This window comes from Tyto alba, unplaced genomic scaffold (assembly GCF_018691265.1).
Source record: "Tyto alba isolate M040663 unplaced genomic scaffold, T.alba_DEE_v4.0 Super-Scaffold_40, whole genome shotgun sequence".
In the NCBI taxonomy this organism is placed as follows: Eukaryota; Metazoa; Chordata; class Aves; order Strigiformes; family Tytonidae; genus Tyto; species Tyto alba.
In genome coordinates this window covers 27,043,704-27,066,093 of record NW_024881316.1, presented here as the reverse complement: position 1 = coordinate 27,066,093, position 22,390 = coordinate 27,043,704, and the positions used below count along the sequence as shown (strand labels likewise).

The following is a 22,390-nucleotide window of genomic DNA, read 5'->3' as shown; positions in this document are numbered from 1 at the left end:
ATTTTAGCTTTGTATAAATATGTGATATAACACAATATTTTATATATATATATATTTTATATTTCAATATATTATACATATATATATAAAATTCTGAAAAAAAAAAGATAGTGATAAGAAACAGGTTTTCTGTATAGAATGAACTTCTTGGAGCACTTCTCCCAGACTGAGACCAAAGAGGGAGTGGTGGGGTTTTTAGGTAGCAAGGGAGGGGGCTACAGCCATGGCCCCCTGTGAGAAGCTTCTTGAAGCTCCTTTGCTCCAAGTCAGCCCCACCTCTGCATAAAGGTCAAGCCAATCAGCTGCACCTCTGCAATAACACATTTAAGAAGGAACCTGGTGAGGAGGAGTTGCAGCAGCTGTGTGAATACCAAAGCCAGTGAGAAATGAAGGAAGAAAGGAGGGGGGAGGTGTGTCAGAGCAGAGACCCCCCCTGTATCCTGTGGTGAGACAGAAGGGTGCCCCCCCCCCCCCCCCCCCCCCCGAAGGCATACAGTGGAACAGACACTGATTTATAGCTTGTGAGAGGCCTCGTATGGACTACTAAGGTTGCTGCACATGAAGGAGGCCAGGATTTTGTGGGAAGAAGTAGCCCCCCACTGTTGTTGTTCAGCACTGGGAGGATTGCAACATGTGGGGGGTGTCCCACACTGAGCAGCTTGGAAAGGGCTGCAGCCTGTGGGAGGGACTCCAGTTGGAGAAAGTTGGTGACCCATGCTGGAGCAGTGTGGGGAACACTGGCCCGTGGGAGGGACTCACGTCAGAGAGGGTTTGTGGACAACTGTCTCCTGTGAGAGGGGGACCACAATAGAGCAGGGGCAAGATGTTCCAGAAGCATCCCCCACTGAAGATGGAAGAAGGGGCATCACTGACTGCACCTCCAATTCCCTGCCCCCTGTGCCAATGAGGGGAGGAGGTAGAGATATTGGAAGCAAAGCTGAGCCTGGGAAGAAGGAAGGGGTGAGGGGAATGTGTTCTCAAGACATGATAATGCTTCTCACTGTCCCACTCTATTAAGTGGAGTTGTTACTGTCTGTAATAAATCTGTGTACTTTTTTTTTCTTCCCCTAATGAATCTGCCTTTTGGCCATGACCATAATGGGTGATTTGCCCTTCCATGTCTTATCTTGAATCCCAAGCCTGGCTTATTTTCTCCTTCTCATCTCTGGGGGGAAAGGGGGAAGTGAGTGCCTGTGTGTTGCTCAGTTGCCCTCTGAGCTAAAACCACAATAACCACATAGATAGTGGAAGAGTGACTGTATATCAGAGGAAGGAGTAGATATTATGTTTTTCTGTATATCATTCTAATATTACCTAATTGTAAATATTAGTATCACTGTAACTGGACTAATAAGAATTATTTTATTAGACTATAAAGATTTTATTTGGAATAACATTAAAGTCTTGGGTTTGCATCTGTAGCATGTTCCTTTTTATCATACAAATATTTTGATTGTAACAGACTGGTGAGGATTCAAGCAACATATTTCATAACTTGGATGCAACAAATTCTTACCAATATATGTTAGCAACAGTCAAAGATCAAGAACAACTAAAGATAACAGCAGCGACACTGTCATGATGATTTTATTACTTGAAGGAAACAAACAGCTTCCAGTCTTCAGCAGTCTGTCCCGAAGGAGAATGATTGACCCTTCTTTCACAGTTTTTTCATGGCTAATACCTGTAGCTCAGTTAAATATCTCTTCAATTCCTCACAACCTTTTCTGGTTTGACTAACCTAAAAGCTATTGGTTGTTCTGTGTAGAGAAACATTTGTCCCATCTTTCAAGATTTGAGTCAAATACACTGAACATACATTCTGCAGTGAAAACCTGTAGCACCATTAATGTTATGATGGAAATAATTTATGTCAGTAATTTATGTCAATCTATTTTATATCTTCTTAGCTGGCTGATTATCTATGACATCACTTCAGTTCTACACAACTACCTAGTTTGGCCATAACATCCTATACAAGACTTTGTCAAAGCCTCTACAGGTCTAAAGGAATGTCAGAAATATTGTTTCTGCATTTGTATTTTTTAGGTCAAAGTCCAGGTAAAAGCTTTATAATGGAATATTTTATATGTTACCTTCTACAATGTCCCCATTGTCACCAAAACAGAAAAAAAGAAGGAAAAAAAAAAAAATCACATGGAGTTTCTGTCATCGGTACAACTGACAGACAGTAGTAGTCACAATAAATCACTTCTGAGGAAAATTATTCATAAAATGTTTATGATTTATAAAAGTATATACAATTCTGAATTTTGTTGTTTACATTACAGATTAGGATAAAGTTGCAGTTCTTCAGCAAAGCTGCATAACGTACACACATACAAACAAGTAAGCAAGAATCAGAAAATATTGTAAGGTCTAAAGAAAATGTACTACCAGAAGTTACCTTCACATCTGGGGAAATGGTAGTTCCAATTTCTGTTGATTCCATGTTGGCATGTGAGAACAGGCTGACCCCTCAACACATATCCAGGGTAGCATTCAAATGATACTGACTGACCCACACTGTAATCTGAGTTGACTATATATCCATTCAAAAAAGGAGGAGGATCAGGGCAGTTCTGTAACTCATATGCTGGAAGAGAACAGAAGTACCTTTTATTGCTTACTTAGGTCTCAACACAGGAAGTAAATTTTACTATAAATTCTGCAATACATTCCATAATAGGTAAACTCTGGAATGCCAAAGTCCAGTAATAAGGTGATTAACACATAACGAGAAATAAATAATCCATTGGTACCATTCAGATCTTGATAAAGGAATGAAAAAAATAACTCTAGAGACAAAGAATAGGAAATATCAAAATATGGGACAGAATAAATTGACATCTACATCAGGAATATCGAGAGGAAAGCCAAAGAAACATTGGGTGCAGGGCATGAAGGTGAAATATTGTGTTTTAGCAGTTCATCTTGAAGCTTCAGATTACAAAGTTATATAAATTATGTGGTTATTTGAAAATAAATTTCTAGGCTCAGACCTAGTGCCTCAGATCTGAGAATATATAGTATTTTATAAATAGGATAATATTCCATAAATACGTAATATTTATAATAAGATAATATTTTTTCTAACCAAGATACATGGAATTAATTTATTCAATAAGTAAGATGGATGTATTTTGTAAGTATGTCACTGACATAATTTTACAAGTACCTCAAGCATTTCCATAAATTTATTAATATCCAGTTTTAATTTAATACGTTAAGTCTGAAATAAAAACATTCTTGCTCTGAATGCAGCAACAGTGAATCCAAAAGCTTCACACAGTAATACTAATAATTTAATTGACCAAAATTAATAAGTGGTCACTTTTCCAGTAAGATTCTTAAGACTAAAAATTATTACAGCATTTTTCAAGTATCTTTTCCCTACTCCAATATACAAGAAATGATGCAATTAATTCTAAATAAGAAATAGTAAAATTATTTAGGAAAATAAATTTGTCCATGATGCCTGAAATTAAAATTAAAATTAGTAAAAATGCATAGCTATTGAATGACCATGTTCACAGTCCAATTTCCAAAATTTGTATTAATATGGAAGTATACTTATACAATTAATAGTGGCATAAGAACTTGAGACAACTTTTTTTCTGATAATATTCATATTCCTTTCTATATGTCATCTACTAGGTATGGATGCAATCACAGTACAACAAAAAATGGAATTTTGCAACCTTACAAGCACTATGTAGCAAAACAAACATTTCAAAATTAGAATAGCATATATATTACTATGGTGTCTTATATTTATTTGACTGGAAATATTCCCATTTGTTTATTACCTGCATCAATTAAATTGTACAATGACTTCAACAATAACTCAGCACACAACTAATCACAACATTTGTTTAGATGTGTCTTCACATTTAAACAATATAGTGAGTACTCTAGTAAGATACAACAAACTTGTTCAGTAAAATTTTATGAAATACAAGATGTTCACAATCTATTGGATTTTTAAAAATATATTAAATTATGCAAAAAAGAAAATCACCTGATCAAAAAAAAAAAAATAATTAATGAAAGACTATAAAGTCACAGAGCATAAGAAAGACCTAGAAGTGACAGAAGGCTACCAAGAAGAAAGATCCTTCTAGATATATCTCCATATAAAAACACGTTAATGATTCATCATATTTAAAGTTGGGTTTTATGTTTTCAAAGACCTAAAAATATTAATCAATTATACATATTTAATTGAAACAAAATAGTGTAAAAAAAATTCAGATGCATCTTGCATTAATAACATTTACTAAGATATAAAGATAATTTAAAACTACATGTTTCCATATTGAAGATATATTTCCTTGGAATATTTAAATGATAAATAGTTCCACAGGAAGAAAAAAAAGAAAGACAGTTTTATAAAAATGTTATGTAGAATTATTTGCTTAGAACTTCACATAGATAAGATAGCAAGTAAACGCCATTTAAGAAATAATTCTTGAGACAAATGTCCTGTTTTCTCTGAGCATTCTATTTCCAGTTATTAAATACTACTGTCAGGAGATAAAAAAGTTCAAATAAGAGCAGTAATACCAGTGTGCTTTATATTAATACATGCTGTTAAGTCCAAGCTCTAAAAATACGGTAAGAGAGATGAAAAACATATTCTTGGCCAAAGTATTTTGTTATTTTTTCAAAGCTAATCTTTACAGCATGGACGTGTTCATCCTAGAAGTATATACTTATCATCAATAAGATTATTTAAACAAGCCATTTCAGAAAAATTAAGCTAAACATATTTTAGGTGTGCTTAAGTGCTCACTTAAAGGAAGTTTGTACTTAATTGCTACACTGAAGTACAGCTGCTGTCATGAGGTATTTTAGTCACTGCTTATTACAGTCATCCTATGAAATAAATAGAAAATTTATTTTGAGAAAGCAATCTTCCCTACTTCATTCAGTGAATCCAGAATCCAGTGTTTGTAACATTACAAAGCTGGACGAGATGTGGAGGTGACAGAAATATTTTGAAATCCTCTAATAAATCAGACATCCCTTCCCCCAAATAACAAAAAAATAAATAAAGAAAATGGAAATTTAAGAATAAGAATTAATTGATCTTGTAAAGGAAATAGAAGAAGCTTTATTCTACCCTAATTATGGTTAATTAAAATTTTATGCTAAATCTAGTAATGGCTCATAAATTTTTAATACTATTATTACTCCTGCTATTATTTTTCATATAGTAGTGCTACAGATAATATAATTATTATCAACATCTTCATACAAAATAAAATAAAAGAGATTATTTAAGAGTACAGGACATATTAAATCTAATATATTAAATTATATAGAAAGCTACTTAGAAAATTGCATTAAAAATATAATATTATTTTGGAGAGTCAGAGGATCTCACAGATTAATTTGATATGGTGCAGCACTACATTTTCCACTAGTTATAATGAGAGTGTTTTGGAACAATGACAAGTATTGGAACTTTTAACCTTATCAACCTTTTCAGGAGATGAATACACATGAAAAATATCCTTACTGGTTAATTTGTTGCAATACGTTATTCATAGTTTACATTTTAAACATACTTAATATGTTCTCAGACTTTTTAATTTAGTCTTAAAAATTAATTTCAGAAAAAAAATTATCTCACTAATCTACACTAGAAGAAAACACAGGAACAGCTCAGTGAAAGAGGAAATCCTGAAAGAACCTGAAAGTCCCCTAGATTGTTAAAGGAAAAAATAACACCTACGCTTTAAAATTCTAGTTAGTGCTTACTCAGAGATGCATATGCTTGTCTCCTATTCAAAGTGAGGTAAACAAAGCACATAGAGTAACTTTGGGGGTTTGTTTTGGTATTTTTTTTCACTAAGAATAGAAGCTCTGCCTACAGAAGATTAGCATAAATTTAAAGGTCAGTCAGCCAGGGGTGAAAGTACTTGCATATGAGCAGAGCACAGTGGTGTAGTTTTTTTTTTTTTTTTAAAAAAAAAGGTATAAATTGTGAAGATACTCTGCATGTGACTTCTGGTATAAATCCTATAGATGACTCATAAATTATTGGAGTAACTATAAGTCAGGTGATCAATCTGACTATGATACCATGATTTACAGGCCCCTAAGGAAATATGTTTTATAGCTTTAATATAAATATGAATTATATTCTTCTCTGTTCTTTTGATGTATGCAACAACTATACCTAATTTAACAGAGGAATTCATTATTCAGTCATCACTATCAAATATTACCCACAAATCCTGATGTCACATCTTACAAAAGAAATCTTTTTTAATGAATGTTATGCCCAAAGTCCTGTTTAGTATTGAACTTCAAAAAAGTATATACTGTTTCACAGCAGAAAAACCTATAATAAGAGCCTGAAATGAAGTCCAATTTAAAAGAAATCTGAGAAGAATAATTAATTCCAATGTTGGCAGTAGTCAATTTAATTTTAAAATTATTTCGTATTGACATTTAAAATTTCTTTGTGCAGTATATTTTCCACTGGTAGGAAAAGAGTGTAAATCACACACAAAAAATATAATTGATCCTCTGTTATCTTGTTTTTACGATTCAAATATATTTTCCTTCTTACATTAACACTAGGGTGACTTATTGCAAGTGCCACATAGATCTATAACACTACAACATGAAAATAATAACTCTGTTAAAAAATTGTATTAACAGAGAGTTGAGCATACAAACACTTAAATTTTAGGAAAGCTTACAATTAAGGCTACAGAAAACTTTAATTTAGTCTTATTGTACATTCCTTCAGTATCATGTTTTGTATAACTACAGACTCAAGAACAAAATCTTCTCTGACTAGACTAGACTAGCATGGGTTGGGTTGGAAGGGACCTTTAAAGATTATCTAGTTCCAGCCCCCTTGACATGGTCAGGGACATCTTTCACTAGATCAGGTTGCTCAAAGCTCCATCCAACCTGACTTTGGACATTTCCAGGGAGAGAGCAGCCACAGCTTCTCTAGGAAACCAGTTTCAATATCTCACCACCCTCATCTTAAAATATTTATTTCTTATGTTCAATCTAAATATATCCTATTTTGGTTTAAAACTGTTGCCCCTTGTCGCTAAAGGCCTCCATAAAAAGTCTCTCTCCACCTTTCTTACAAGACCATTTTAAGTACTGAAAAGGCACAGTAAGGTCTCCCTGTAACCTTCTCTTCTTCTGGCTAAACAACCCCAACTCTCTCAGCCTTTCTTCAAAGAAAAGCATTCCAGCGCTCTGATTATTTTTGTAGCCCTCCTATGGACCCACTCTAACATGTCCATGCCTTTCTTGTACTGGGAGCACCAGAGCTGGATGCAGTACCCCAGGTGAAGTGTCATGAGAATGAGTAGACTGGGAGAGTCACCTCCCTCAAGCTTCTGGCCATGCTTCTTTTTTATGGAAGCCCAGGATATGATTTCGTGCAGCCCAGGATAGGACTGGAAATCTGGAACCTCAGTTTATTGTCTTAGGCACCAAAGAAGATAATTTTTCTGGATGAAATGACTCAGGAGGAGGGTCACAAAACATGGTTTCATTTTGTCACATGAGTTAGAAAATCATTTGTTGTGATCCCCCCAAAAGATCTTATTTTATTTCCTTTAGTATTCCCACCTTAGGTCATCACCTGAAACCATTTTAGAAATACAGCAGTTTTTCAACAATCCTTTTTTTCTTCCATGATTCCTGTGACTCAGAAGCAATTCCTCTGACACAATGCAATTTGGAAAAGTTCTTCTAAATATTTCTAGTTGTTTCCTGTCTTTACTGATTTTCACAGGTGGCAAAACCACAGTGGAGATAACAAAGAGACACCCTTTCTCAGTGCTTCTGTTTTTTTAATTAAACAGTACAATATTTATTTCAACAACACAAAAAGTGTAATTATACTTTAATGTTGTTATTTTAAAAATCAGGCACTTCCAAAGTCCTCTCGTTATCTTACAAATAAATAAAAATAGTATCTAATAAAATGTATCTTAAATACTTTAGATAGTTCAATGGGTAATAAATATGAACTTCCTTCTTGCCACAAGTGAAACAAGAGGTTTCACAACACACACAAATTCAGTAACTCAGTCTTGAACATAATAGAGTATCCACCATGCCTTTTGTAGTGCAATTATAAAGCTGAAGTGATAGCGAAACATGGAGACATCAGAGCATAAAACAACGAGCTGACTGGCAATGACACTCAGAGCTGTAACTTACCTAGGATTCTGCTACAGACAAAGTTTTTTACTGCATTCAGAAATACACGGTGCCTAAGTGATTTAGGTTATATATTCAAATCCTGTGCTATGATAATTCACAGGCTAGTGTTTAAGAAACAGCATTAGCTCCTTGCAAACATGGGAAACAAATATTTTACTGTTCTCAGTGTGCATACACTTTTATTCCTCCCCAAAATTATGTGCTCAGATTACAATCCCCAAATATATTAAATTTCAATCTCATAAGTATTTTTTGTCTTCAGAAAGTCAGTAGAAAAATTGAGAAATAGCATTATTAATTCTATCATTCACTATACAGTATTCATACTCTTTATTTTCCCCTGAGATGAAGGGTTATCAAAAAACCTTATCCTTCATAAAATGCTAAAATCTTTAGAAAGCTTCATTTTTTATGACATGGAATTTTGCTTGAATAAGCATACCCATTAACAGTCTTCCTTTATTTTTAGATTGGTATTTTATAAAAAGGCATCTACCTTTCAAAAAAACATCTGCTACCATAATGCCACTACTTACTGTATTCTAATTACTAGAAATGGTGCTTTTCTTCACTCATGAAAAGGCAGGCCTTGAGTTGAATCAAGTTTATTACCAGTCAGTAAAAGGACAAATTAAATCTTAAATCTATCTTAATGTAAACTTAAGTACATTGAAAAAAATCAGACTAGGATTAAGATATGCAGTCTTGTGGCCGCTTCCTGATATGCAACACATTCATTAAGACACTAGAAGGGGTTTGGTGAATGTGACTACAACTATGGACTCTTTTGCCCACTCATCTTTTTTTAAGGGCATATACAATTAATTTCTTTATTAACATATGCAATATTTTTCTATTTATAAAACTTTTTTTCCCAATTATAGTATGTTAGGACATCCTAAAATGGAATCAATTAAAAACAGTCTGTAAAAACATCTATTAAATATATAAAAATGTCAGATCCATCTGCTTTGCTTTACAAATTTATTTCTATAAGAATGGCAAAAGTGGACAAAACCAAATTTACTGACAAAAATTATTTTTTAAAATGTTCGGTATACTTTTGTTCTAATTCTTTGCAGAATTTAGTTTGTGTGTGCTACATCTGCTGGCAGTGATATACTCCCTCCAGTTTTACATACAACCTTTACTTAGACCTGACAACAATTTGTCCCCTTTTATTTAAGATTATTATTTTAGATGCCCTGAGAGATTAAATATTTTTGAAATATGTTTCTTGGAAATCATGTAAATTATTACTAATAAGCTTCAAAAGATTATTTTGTTTAGTACAGAAACTGTTAGGTTTATTGGTCAGGGGGATTGATGAATTTCAGTGCATTGCTTTGTCAGCAGCTGAATAAACAAAGTCTGGGGGTTTTTATATAAATATTATTATATATCTACATACTAACAATACAGTTTCTGTTTACCTACATCTGGGCACTACATTCTTATAAGCAGACACCACAATGACTAAGCCAATGATTAAACTGTCAAAGATCATTAAAATATGAATATATGTGTTCCTTTAAAGAGAACAGAAAACCTTGCTGAGCAAGCTGGAACATTGCCTCTAGAAGAACGTTATTATACAGTCTACAAAAACCTTAAGATGTAACTATTAATTTCATGACAGAAAATGCTATTAGTCAGGAGTTAATCACATGTAGCTGAGCTTATATAGACTCAATACCACTAAGGAAGGGCTTGTTATAGTAAGGAAAAACACATTAATTAGAACCAGAACAAAGACCACTGGAGAATATACAGAAAACATAGCACATATCTTTGTCTTTTATTTATTTGAAACTTCTACAATTTACCACTTTCCTGTATTTCCAAAAAATTCTAAAAATAGTCATCTGTTCAATCACAATTATCCTTGACTACTCATACTAAAAATCAGTCTAAGTGGGTGTGAAGTTGTGAGCGTATTCCCTACTTCTGTGACAGAACAAAACCTCACAGGCAATAGAGGGATGTGACTTCTTCGTGGGCATGCTTTATAACATTTGCCTAATTCAGGTGTTCATAATCTTCCTCTCTATCCATTGACTCTGTAGATATAATCTAACTATAACTGTATATATGCATGAATGCAAATAAATACTGTACTGGGCCTGGATATGATAGAGTTAGTTTTCTTCAGAGCAGCTCATATGGTTCTGTGTTTTATATTTTTGACCAAAACAATACTGATAACATGCTAATGTTCTGGTTTTGCAAACAGTGCTTGCACAGCATTATGGCCATATCTGTTTCTCACTCTGCCCTGCCAGTGAATAGATTAAGAGTGTGCAATAGTTTGGGTGGGGACACAACCAGGCAGATGACCTGAACGAACCAAAGGTATATTCCATACCATATAAAATCATGCTCAGTAATAAAAAGGGAAAGAGGGGACTTAGGGACTTTAGCCATCTTTTGCTTGGGAACTGGCTGGGCATTGGTTTGCCTGCAGGAGGTGGTGAGTGATTGCCTTTGCATCACTTGTTTTGTTTTCTTTCTTTCTTCTTCCCCTTATCCTTCACTTATTAAACAATGTTTTTAACTTGGCCCCTGAGCTTTATTGCTTTTATTATTCATTTCCTCTTTTCCCATCCCACTGACGGTGAGAGAGAAGTGAGTGAGCAGCTGCAGGGTGCTTAACTGCCCACCAGTATTAACCCATAACCCATACATGTTTATAAAAACATATAGGCTGATATACATATATATGAAAACTTAAACAAGTTATCTAAATTAAAAGCCTGGAATAAGGTGGGATGAATCTCCCTCACTGCAGTTAGATGATAATTCAACCAGCTGTTTCATTTTATTAAACTGATCAGATCCTGCAATGGGGCTCAACAGTTTTCAGTAAGAGTACTTTAACATTTTAGAAATATGCATGAATTAATGATGTTTTATTGTCACTGATCAGGAAAAAAAACAAACAAACAATGAAGATGAAGAAGAAAGCCAACAGTAGAAGACCACAAAAAGTTCCCGTGTTCAAATGCTGAATATATGTATTTGAAAATACAGATACAGAATGTGTGTTATCTGGTGTCTTCTGCAGTCTAGACTGCAAAAATATAAGAATTATAAAAATTTTCGCCTGAATATTTAAAATAACTCATACTGTATTTTAAAATCCTCATTTATTATATTAAATATAACAAGAGTATATACATTAGAAAACAAGACAGTGAATACTAGCAGTATTGCCCAGTAACAATACAGCTAAAGGGGATGGAAAGGGGTATCAGCTATGTGATCTTTGGCGAACAACATTATTTTTGCTTCAGGTTTTTACACCAGTAAAATAGATTCTGATTCAACGCAATTTCAGTTTTAAAAAACTTCAACCTGTGTATTAAACAACCCAGATTCAAAAATGCTATATAGTATATACTTAGTATTTTTTTTTTAATTTTCCTTTTTAACCATAAAGTTCATTGTGCTAGTTCCTACTTACCTTGATATGTCAACTTAAATCCTTGCCTGTTCTCTGAGTGATCACTATAAAAATGGACAAGTGTTTCATGAGTAGTACTTAGCAAGGGTGATGGGAGTTCCATTCCACTAAACTGGCCAATCATAGAGCTGGTGTGGTAAGGCCCATTCTGAATTTCAAGGAAATCATGATTTGCTTCAGTAGAAAAATTCAGAAACTGAATGTGTGCACCTGCAGCATTAAGAAAGAAAGAAAAAAATAGAAATTGACTTGTTATAACTCATGTTGCTTAATGCTACAGCGTGAAAATACAAAAAAAAAAAAAAAAAAAGTCATAATAATTGTTATAAGTGTCACATTTATATTTTAGTCACCATTCAAAATGGGATGCTTAAATTAAGGAAATAGTTACTATGTATTACAAGAGTTGGAGCTTCTAATTTTTGGTTTCCCAATAAATATCATAACCATACATGAAGGGACTAATGAAAGGAAGTCACAAAGTCAACAACCAGGTATTTGTCAGGTTCCTAAACCAGTCAACAGAAACACTCACAGGAGGGGCACATCACAAATCCTGCTGTATCACGGCATGGCTAGGAGTCTGCTGAAAGGGCATTACCGTACCTTGGCCAGGCCTCTCATAGAGGCTCGGAATCAGTTCAGCATTCAGGAAGGTTACTAACAGAGTGATCTTTTAGAGGCAGTATACCTACCTAGTTCCAGCTATCTACTCTACCTTGTTTTTCCTGACTCAGGTCACCTACATTTGCATCCTCTTCCCTCCAGCTTGGGCCTGTATGTCTTTAGACCCATTCTCAATGCAACACTGCAAGATACACTGAACTCGAGACCGGTGACATTTACTTACTCAGGATCATTTACCACAGACTGTCTCTGGATGTCAGGTGGCTGAAACAGGCCTTTCTCACAAAATGATAGGGAGAGAGATGACTCCCAGAATTCTGAACAGTCAGAAGTTTAAACATAAACTCATGGGAAGAGCTGTTTTCAAGTTCTGATACTTCTTCATGTGGACTAAGGACTTGGAATTCAGACTTCTCGAATTATATGTATATATAATATCAGTAGAGGGGTGTGGGATGAACCCCTGGTTCAAAAGCCAAGTAGTACCAAGTAACTTGCAACTGCACTGCTTGTGCCTACCCTTGATCTGGTAGACTAGCTGAAGAACTAGCTGGAATGGAATAAACCAGAATTTCTGAATGAGCCAACAAAGCAGCATGAAATATTCAATACCTTAACTCTCTGCTTAACATCCTTATTTAGCAGAGAGACATTTTTCATTCCAGGAGAGTACCATCTAGATTAATCACTGGGTTAAGTCACTCAGTCTTGCTCTATAGCTCATTTTTTTTGCCTATGTGGTATGAGATCTAATCACTTTCTATAAAAGGGATATATATATATATATTTTTTTTTTTTTTTTTTTTCTTACAGGAGAAACTAAATAAGCTACCAAATAAATTGGTTGTTACAGGGCACTCATAAGAAAATGGGATATTTAGCCCTAGTACCTTCCCTGACCTATGCAGTGTGGGAGATATGAAAACCAGTATTTCAGCTGCTGAATAAGAAAACTTATTCAAATTCTGTCAATACAGAGGCACATACAAAACATAACAAAGTCTCAATATCAGCCATCTCTTGTATGATGTCTGATACAGTTAGTCTGAATTGAGTGAAGTCACTAATTTTACACTGCTTGCAGGATTTAACATTAAGTGGGACACCGAGGAACTTGGAAACTTCTTCACTTCTATATCATCATTTAGTGATTCCCACCATAGCCTGGATGTCAGCAGCATAGAATTTCTAAAGAATTGAGTAGCCACTTAATATTATACCTAAGTCGCTGAAGTAACAAATAGATAATTGAATTTGACATATGTATATAGACCCCAAATCTGTGTTTAAGTATTTAAATAAAAGCAGCCTACTGTTCTGAAATAGTCTCTAATGAGCCACAGAGTACCTTTAAAATTGAATCATCCTTATTTAATTACTGAGAAGGAATTTGTACAACTAATAAATATTCAATATAGAAAAGTTTTATATTTTAAAAATAAAAAGTAGAGTTACCAGTAACTTTAAAAAATTTAAACTCCATAAAATAGACATATTTTAAGCACAAACATAAATACATTTTTTTCCTAAAGGTTTTTCAAAGATGTTAATTTCAATTAGAGGACACACTGTATGTGTCACTCAAGATTTAATCCTAAACTTATACAACGTGCAATTGTCAATTTGATACATTAAAGAAAAAGTTTTCTACACTAAATCATTTCTTACATAAAATTACAAAGAATAAAACTGATAGCTACGGAAAATAAATCATTATCCAGTCAAACTATAATTATAGTACTTCCTGATCCAATCTCAACAGGATTTTTGCTCTTACTTGAATAGACTCTAAATAATGAGAATTCCAAGCTGAGCTAATCTTTTTTACAAATGTTAATCAATTAATAAGTACCTGAAATCAGTGCAAAATAACCACTATTTACTTCAAAAGATGTACTTTTCATGTATCTAAAATGTTTGGATTTTAGTAGTGTCTTCTTTTACGTGATCAGTGTATTTTCACATAATGAACAGAGCACTATATTTTGGGACATATTTAGCTCCCACAGTGTTATTGTTGGACTTTGTTTAAGCACATCTGTGTGCTTACACTAAGTCAAAATACCATGGGCTTCATTCAGTTACAATGTTTGAATAAATGGATGGTAATAAAGGAATACTTATGGAGAGATGAAGTCACTGTCAGGTTAATAATTCCAGTGGAATTTGAATCAATCACTACATGTTCATGAGTGTCCTCTTGATCAGTTTTTGTGCACAGTGCTAATCTTTAACTCATTTGGTACTATATTAAAAACCTTCTCCAAAATTATCCTGGAGTATTATTCAATTCTGGAAATAATTTCTATATTTCAGTAATTTCATGTAGTTATTCTGATAGAATAGAATCAGGATAGACAAACAGTTTTTAGGTAAAAAAGCTTATCCTTGTAGTTGAAATAGTATCGAAGATTTTGCAGGGGAAATTCTGTTTGAAACATCACATCAATCACAATTTTTAAACCTGGTACAAAGGTATTATCTTTGGATTATTTGACAAATAGTTTGGGAAAAAAAGATCCCTGTAGCAACTTTATGGTAAAAAGAATCCTCTTCTAGTATTTGAGAAAGCAATGATAGATCAATGGAATGAAGACCTTGTACCTGTTAAATCTCTTACTGAACAAAACCATAACCTTTTCTATTTATAGGATTACCACTACCAGAGATTTTATGAGAAGAGGGATAATCATAAAACACAAGACACTCTTGCGTAATTAATTAATGAAACATTGTCTACATAAAAAAGCTTAAAGAAAAAGAGCAACTCTGAGAAATATGAATGTTTTTAAACGCAAGTATTGTAGTAACCTAACTGGGATGACATAGCTCCAAAACAGTTGCTTATCATTTATATTTTCTGCAAATGTAGCTGTGGAATGCCAAAATTAGCCAAGGATGTCCTGTCTATGGTTTTCCTAAGGCTACAAGGATATCTAAGGCTATGAAGGCTATCCATAACTATGATGGATCACTTTTACCAGGAATGTACTGATAAAGGGCACTATTCTAAATAGTAGCACAGTATTTCTACAAATTAACTTAGTAAAATACACTTTATATATGTGGTACATCTTACTACAAAAATCCCTCTTATGAATGCAAATGGAAAGCACAGAAAATAAATTCATTTCCAGAGATGGGTATAATGAATTTAATATTAAGTTTTAAAATTAATTTTCTTATTTGAACACTAGCATTGAATTCACAGTATGGGGCATAATGTTTCACAGTAAAAAAACTTATTCCTCTTATTTCTGATAATGATATAAAACTGTGTTTTATACAGGCACTTACAGATCTCTTATTATCCATTATTACTTTCTCAAGCTAATTATTGTTTATTTGTGAAGATATTTTCTGTATGACAACAGTTTTTAGTGCAAATCCAGGAAGTGTCTAAGTTGGCAACTATTACCTGGGATTTGGAATATAGTTTTAGAAAGTTTTTAACCAGATTCATAGTGTTACACATGAGGTTTTGTCCATTTTCATGGAACATAAGAAATATTGTTAAAAAGTTACTTGGGGGACAATGAAAGGACATTAAACCAAAGACCACTACTTCATTTAGAAGTTACATTATCTATTTCATCTGATATATCTTCATGCAGCAGATTTCATTTGCTCTGAAATCAGTTTCCAAGACAGGCTGAGTTCTACAAATAACAAGTTGCTTTGACAAAGATATACTTTTAAATTGCCAACCATTTTCATATCAAAAGATAGCACGTAATTATATAAAGGGTTCACAATACATTCACTGGATAAAATCTATTTCATACTGGAACTTAGAATATTCTTATATATATTTAAATCTGACAACTGATAATTACTCTTCAAATGTTCAAATGTAAGTTTACTTACCATATCCAATAGGCAATAAAATTTTCCATGTACAATCTAAGTTACTAGGGTAATTTCCAGGAAAACCTGGGCTCAGGATCACACCACCCATGTTTGTCAGTGTTCCACCACATTTAGCTATTAAAAATAAAAGAAAGTCACTGTATCTTTTAATAATTTTATTTCTTAATATTTAACATTTTTTCCCCAAGACCACCAAGCAGTGAAACTTATTACAGTTGAAATATTCCTCATGAAGGAAAAAAATAATTTGAGTTAAAGCAATATGCTTACTTAATGCAATATTTTCACTGTGATTTTATTGCAAATGTGTAGTTGCACATATAGAGCGTGTAACCCACTGTCTCACCTTGCCAATTACAGTTAAAAACTTCTGGTGCTATGTTGAGATAGGTTTCATAATCAGAGGAACAAAGCTGGAATTAAACTGAATTATAACACCAACCCATGATGCAGCTGCAGATCTACTAGTTAATACAGATAACTCCACACTTGATTTTAAAAACAAACCAAAAATGTTACCACAGTTTTTTCTTTAATTTGGAAGGAAGATAGACTAGCTGCATAACAGAACTATTCTTTTCTTACTATCTGTATGCTTTTCTTTAGCAAATTCATGTGTATGGAGATTGAAAAGCCATTTACATCATTTAAGATGACATAAAGCTAAGCTATAAATATAGGAATCAACTTGTAAAGGAGTTGTTGAATTTACACCTCCACTAGGACAATACTATGAAGGAAAAGTAATTTCAAGAAATTAAATTAATAACTTGTCGTTTATATTTATTATTCGAGGAATCATTACTTTAACTCCTATGAGTCTTCATGCCAGGTATTACAGTGATGTATGACCTGGTAACAGAATTGTGATATTGTGATACTGTGTGTTTTGATAATTGTACTGAAAAAATGAAAATAATCTACTGGTTAGACCACACAAGCAATTGAATTAAAATAGGAAGAACTCCACCAAAAAGCTGAGAAATCAGTCTCAAACTTCTCAAATATATCTACCTCCCTGAAATGTTAAATACATTATTTAGTGAAAAGAACAGAGGTTGATTTGCATTTCTAGAAAAATCAACATTTTAAGGGTTAGAGGCAGGGGAGGGGCAGTCATGTTTTAAGGATTTGTTTGTTTTCTTGGGGGTATTTTATCTTCAGGGACAACAAAATTTCATGAACTAAAGGAAAAAAAAATCAATGAGCACACTGTTTGCAAATAAGAACTATATTTCATATATAAGGTGAAACGTAAGATTAGTATAAAAAAAAAAAAAAAGCTACCCAAACCCCAAAATACAACTTCCTAAAAAAATTTTACATTTCTAAAATTGATTTGAAGGAACTGCACTGATTTCATATTAATCAGAATTGACTGCTTCTTTAGAAGTTAACAATACAAAATAATATATAGGCCCAACTTGACAAGGAATCTTTAAAACCATTTCACATTAATATTACTCCATATCATCCCAGGCTTTTAAATTCCTCTTAGATCTAAAGCAAAAACAAACAGCTTTTGCTGACTGAATATTGAAGTTAGAAATATTAACTGAAGAATGTTGAAGTCACAGAATGTTATGATGGAGCAGGGCTTCTCTCCCCTCCATCCCTGCTTTTTCTTGAAATAATCATGTCAAAAGACACCAGAATCTTGACTCTTAAACTTTGTTTAGTCAAGAAACAGTAGAGCAGAATGAGATTACTATTTACACAGGGAAAACTCAGTTCTGTTGGGTAAGGTCATAATGTGCTTAAAAGGGAAATATTTTTTAGCTTTGCTTTTTTATTCAGCATCATGTAACACCCTTCTCAGATGAAAATATCCAGCCCTTTCTGGATCCCTAAAACCACCCCTGAAATCTTGGCTTCAGAACTGCTGTCTACTGCAGACAGACTACCTGCTTCTTTGAGAAGCCCCATAGGCTCCCTGCATAACCTGCCTTGCTCTCGAGAAGGTTCGTCAACCTGAGCATGCTGCAAAAGGAGTGCGTTAAGTTCCTCTCTCTGATGAAGAAGATTCAGCCTGATGCAAAGCAGAATATTCAGGACAAGCTAAACAATGGTAAACATCTGGGTTTCCTCCTTTGCCCACTCTGACAATATTTTTTAAAATAGCATATGTACTATATACGAAGAAATGTTTTATTATCTTTCCATATTTTGTAGATACAAATGGAAACTCAGAAGTTCTGTATGAAAGAGAATTAAGTAAAGGAACAATAGGCTTGACAAAACTAGGACTCTCTTCTGACTGATGTTCAGAACACACTGAGAACAAGTAAGTATCCATACCAATGCAGAGAGGAGATGGATAGTTCCAGCGTCGAACTGTTCCTGGCATACAAGAAATATGAGAACGGCCCTGTTTGGAAAGGACAAAGTATTAGATTACTGGCACTCATTATGTGACTTTCCAGGAAGGCAGAGCTACACAGGACCTCCTGGATCATCTTATCTGTGTATTTTCTTGTATCAACCAACTGCATTATAATTACTTTTATGAATTTGTTAAACTCTATTTTCAAATACTTCAGGTTTTATGTTCCTACTTTTCTACTGGATAAATGTTTTAAAACACTCTTCCTTTGATAACTTGAAAACCTTTTCACGTTTCTGACTAAATACAAAGCTGGTTACAAGACAGAAACAGCTGACTTCGTGCATTCATATGGTCAAATTGATTCACTCTTTATTTCAATTCCAGGGTTCTCAACCACAATGTATGCATACTAGTTAATTTTCAGGCTGCAATTGGGAATGCATCAACCATTGCTCTGAGTGAGCAGTACAGACAAAGAGAGGAATTTGTTCCACATCTGCTTGCTACAGATGGTAAGGATGTGGACCATGCCAAGACAGTCATTCACAATTAGCAGCAGGCCTTGAACTCTCACATGGTGTCACAACATGACCCACTGCATACATACAACATCTTGTCAGACAGCTATAAAAGTGACTCTTTATTTAGCTGTCATGTTTAATTTACTCTGCATATTTTTAAGAAACACCACAAGAACCGAGAAGAATCATGTGATAGCTGGAAGTGAAAAATAACATGGCTGTAACCTGCAAAGTCTATTTCCACATACTTCAGGGTGGCTTCCCAGGACAAACTGTAAGATGTTCCCAGCTTTACTTGCACTGGCAACAGTTCAAGCTGAAAATTTAATAGTAGCACAAACAAAAGTAATTTTTTGTCAATTCTGTCCTCTGATGAACTCAGGTTATGCATTCTGCTGTCGGAATGTGAAACCTGAATAAACTGTCAAGAGTGAAAGAGTCTGATATGAAGATTGAGACATGGGACTAAGAGCAAGGTTTAGTTCCTGTTTTAATCATTTAGATACACAAACTTGGTCAAGTCACTTAACATCTCTTGTTTATCACATGCATTAAGAGCTTAATATTTAGTAAGGTAGTGTATTTTATCAATATAATATGAAGACTTTTTAAAATATTATTTGTCCATAGCAATCAAATTCTCATAAAAATAAGTAAACTACAGTAAAGAAAAATCCATTTGATAAAATTATTTCTGCATCATTTGGTATGTTTACAAAAAAGAAACTACACATGTTACTTTGAATAAAGTTCATATAAAATTGTATGGAAATGTACGGTATAAAACTATTTTAATTAAACATTTACTTAAGTATATTTAGACAATCAGCTTCTCAAAGACAAACTGAAGCATTTCCAAAAAATGGCTTGAAAGGAAAAAAAAAAAATCACTTTTTATTAAAATTAATAAAAATTAAATTAGTCATTTTCTTATAAAAATACACATTGATAACAATTCAATACTTTTAAAAAAGCAACGTTTTAATTTTAAGTGAAAATTGTGCATGCACTTATTGTGTCATCTTAGTTATTTGCAAAATGCTTGAGGTTTTGAATAACTTAATGCAATATTCCCTGTTTTATTTTATTCTCTACTCCTAGTCTTCCATGATTGCATGTCTCTGATACGAGTTGGGGGGAAGCCATAATTTAACTACAGTGTCAAGAAAAAAAGTAAAAAGGCCTATAAAAAATCTTTTGAAAATTAAAATTAAATTATTCCTCTGGCTTCAAACCTCTTCCCAACAAGGACACACTCTGATTTCAGTCTTTTAATGTCCCCTCCTGTGGGGAGACACTTAATCCTACAGCTAGCAATTACCTTTCTTATGCATCTCCAGGTAGTAGTTTGAGCTCTATGACTTTTCTGGTAAGTCTCAATTATAAACTAATCCACACCTGATTGTTATTGCTAGCTGTGAATATGTTCTCTAAAGACTGAGGGTAAATTCACAGCTAGAGTGAAAATAAAATAAAAAAAAAGATCTTCAAAGTTATGCTGATCTGTACTTGTTGAATAGCAAACATACTGTGCATTGTAGAACCTTATTTTCATTAATATTTCTTTTTAATTTGGAGCCATTTTTACTTCTCCTGTCTGTGCAACATGCTAAACATACATGTATATGCACTTTCTTGCAGCAGAGTCCATACAACATAGAAATTCTCATTAATATTTTGAAGAGTTTCAAAGTCTTTTTTATTGAATTTGGATATTGAAGGTCTTTTGTTTTACACTTTAGACAAGATAATGAAACTAGGTTTTATATAGGTCAGATACCATAGTTAGGATTAATTTTGTATATGTATGGAAAAAGAGGTAAGAATTACAGTTAAGGAACAATATGCTATGAAATTTTAAGGGATTATTTCATTATAGAATCCCTGTAAATATAAAAATAAAAGTGCAGTTAGCCATATTCAAGGATTACAGAAAAGACTTGCATATGGACAAAAGATATTGTGTGGTTTGTGATAGTGATGTACACAGTGTATTAAAGTTTAGCATTAACACAGACCAGTTTCTTATGTTCAGACCTCTTCCTCACAAATACGTTTGCTTTATACTGATAATGTATTTATGAACTCATATTTCTCATTTTTTTCTAAGTAAAAATAGATCAAAAATATCGAGTAAGGGCTAACAATATGTATCTCCAAAAGGTTTCCTGTACTCATTCCAGCTATATTTGACATATTCATATTCTACCGTTATCACTCTACCTCAATATTTCAGCAGTACTATTTTAAGTACAGACAGAAAATTCAATATGCTGTATCTTGAGGGTTATCTATTTCTAATCCATATCATAAAAATTGACTCATTGCCTTTTTTTCATATGCAAAATTCAGATGTTTCATAGTTGAAAAAAAAGGGAGAGAAGAGTGTACAATATGATGGGAAATATAAGTAGGAGTCACCCCATCAAACATAAGCAGTGAAAAGTTAGATATCCATGTTAACCTTTTGATATACTAATCAGTGAAGAAAGACGATACTTTCAGAGTAGGGTACCTGTCCTAACACAAAATCTTAGTATGGATCAGCCCTTGGGGGTGTGTGGCTGGTTATCTCTAGTGTCACAACGAGACCCTAAATATCTGATTCAAATTAGATAACTGGTTTTTAGATGGAAAAAATTGGATTAAATGATATTCCATCTCCAGAGGAAACAGTTAGCTTAGGGTAAATTTTTCACTTTTTTTTATTAGATCACTGCTATAAGCTTATCCGACAATGAGATGTTCACCTATAGATATTTCAGTTTTTACAGCTCAGAAGCAGTGGCCTGGATCACAGAAATGAGGTGTTAAACACCTATTGGCAATTATATGAACAGTAATTACGTGACAGTCTACCAGCATCACCATCAGATCCTGATCCCTTCACCATATGGTGGAAATGAATAAAAATACATAAAGAATTCCACACAACTTTTCTACACATATTCAAAATAGGAAACTCTCATAAGGCAAAGAAAAGATTACTTCTGATTTAATCCCACAACTGTTAAAATATAATTATATTTAATGTTGTGTAACCAAGTTTATTATAGGCTGACTTCCAGATAGATTCAGCATTGAAATAGAATTTCCTGAGTCTAGGGATTAATAACAATAAATTTAGCTCAATACATATAGAAAAGGACTATAAGAACCTATAAGCTACATCTGTGCTACTGAAAGTGCTTGGACTTGTTTTCTAGCCCTGAGACCAAATGCTCATTCTTTTGTGTATCTACCTCCTCAACTTTTTTCACTTCCAAAACAATGTGTCACAATGCAAACTACCTATCAGAAATAGTCTGTGGTTTGTGACAGTTACTGAACTGCGATGCTTCACCCAGGCTAGAAGCATGCCAACACCCC

General features: G+C 33.5%; 1 protein-coding gene across 2 annotated transcripts in view; it reads right to left on the bottom strand.

The window, feature by feature from the left end:
* The window catches only part of CSMD1 (CUB and Sushi multiple domains 1), a 1,179,538-nt gene that overhangs the window by 135,444 nt on the left and 1,021,704 nt on the right, over window positions 1–22,390 (bottom strand). For both annotated transcript variants that reach the window (XM_042802880.1, XM_042802881.1), the window contains exons 39-42: window positions 18,473–18,542; window positions 16,172–16,288; window positions 11,678–11,887; window positions 2,408–2,596 (exon numbers count right to left, since the gene is read on the bottom strand). In XM_042802880.1, coding sequence (XP_042658814.1) covers window positions 2,408–2,596; window positions 11,678–11,887; window positions 16,172–16,288; window positions 18,473–18,542 — 586 coding nt within the window. The remainder of the gene's footprint in view (window positions 1–2,407; window positions 2,597–11,677; window positions 11,888–16,171; window positions 16,289–18,472; window positions 18,543–22,390) is intronic.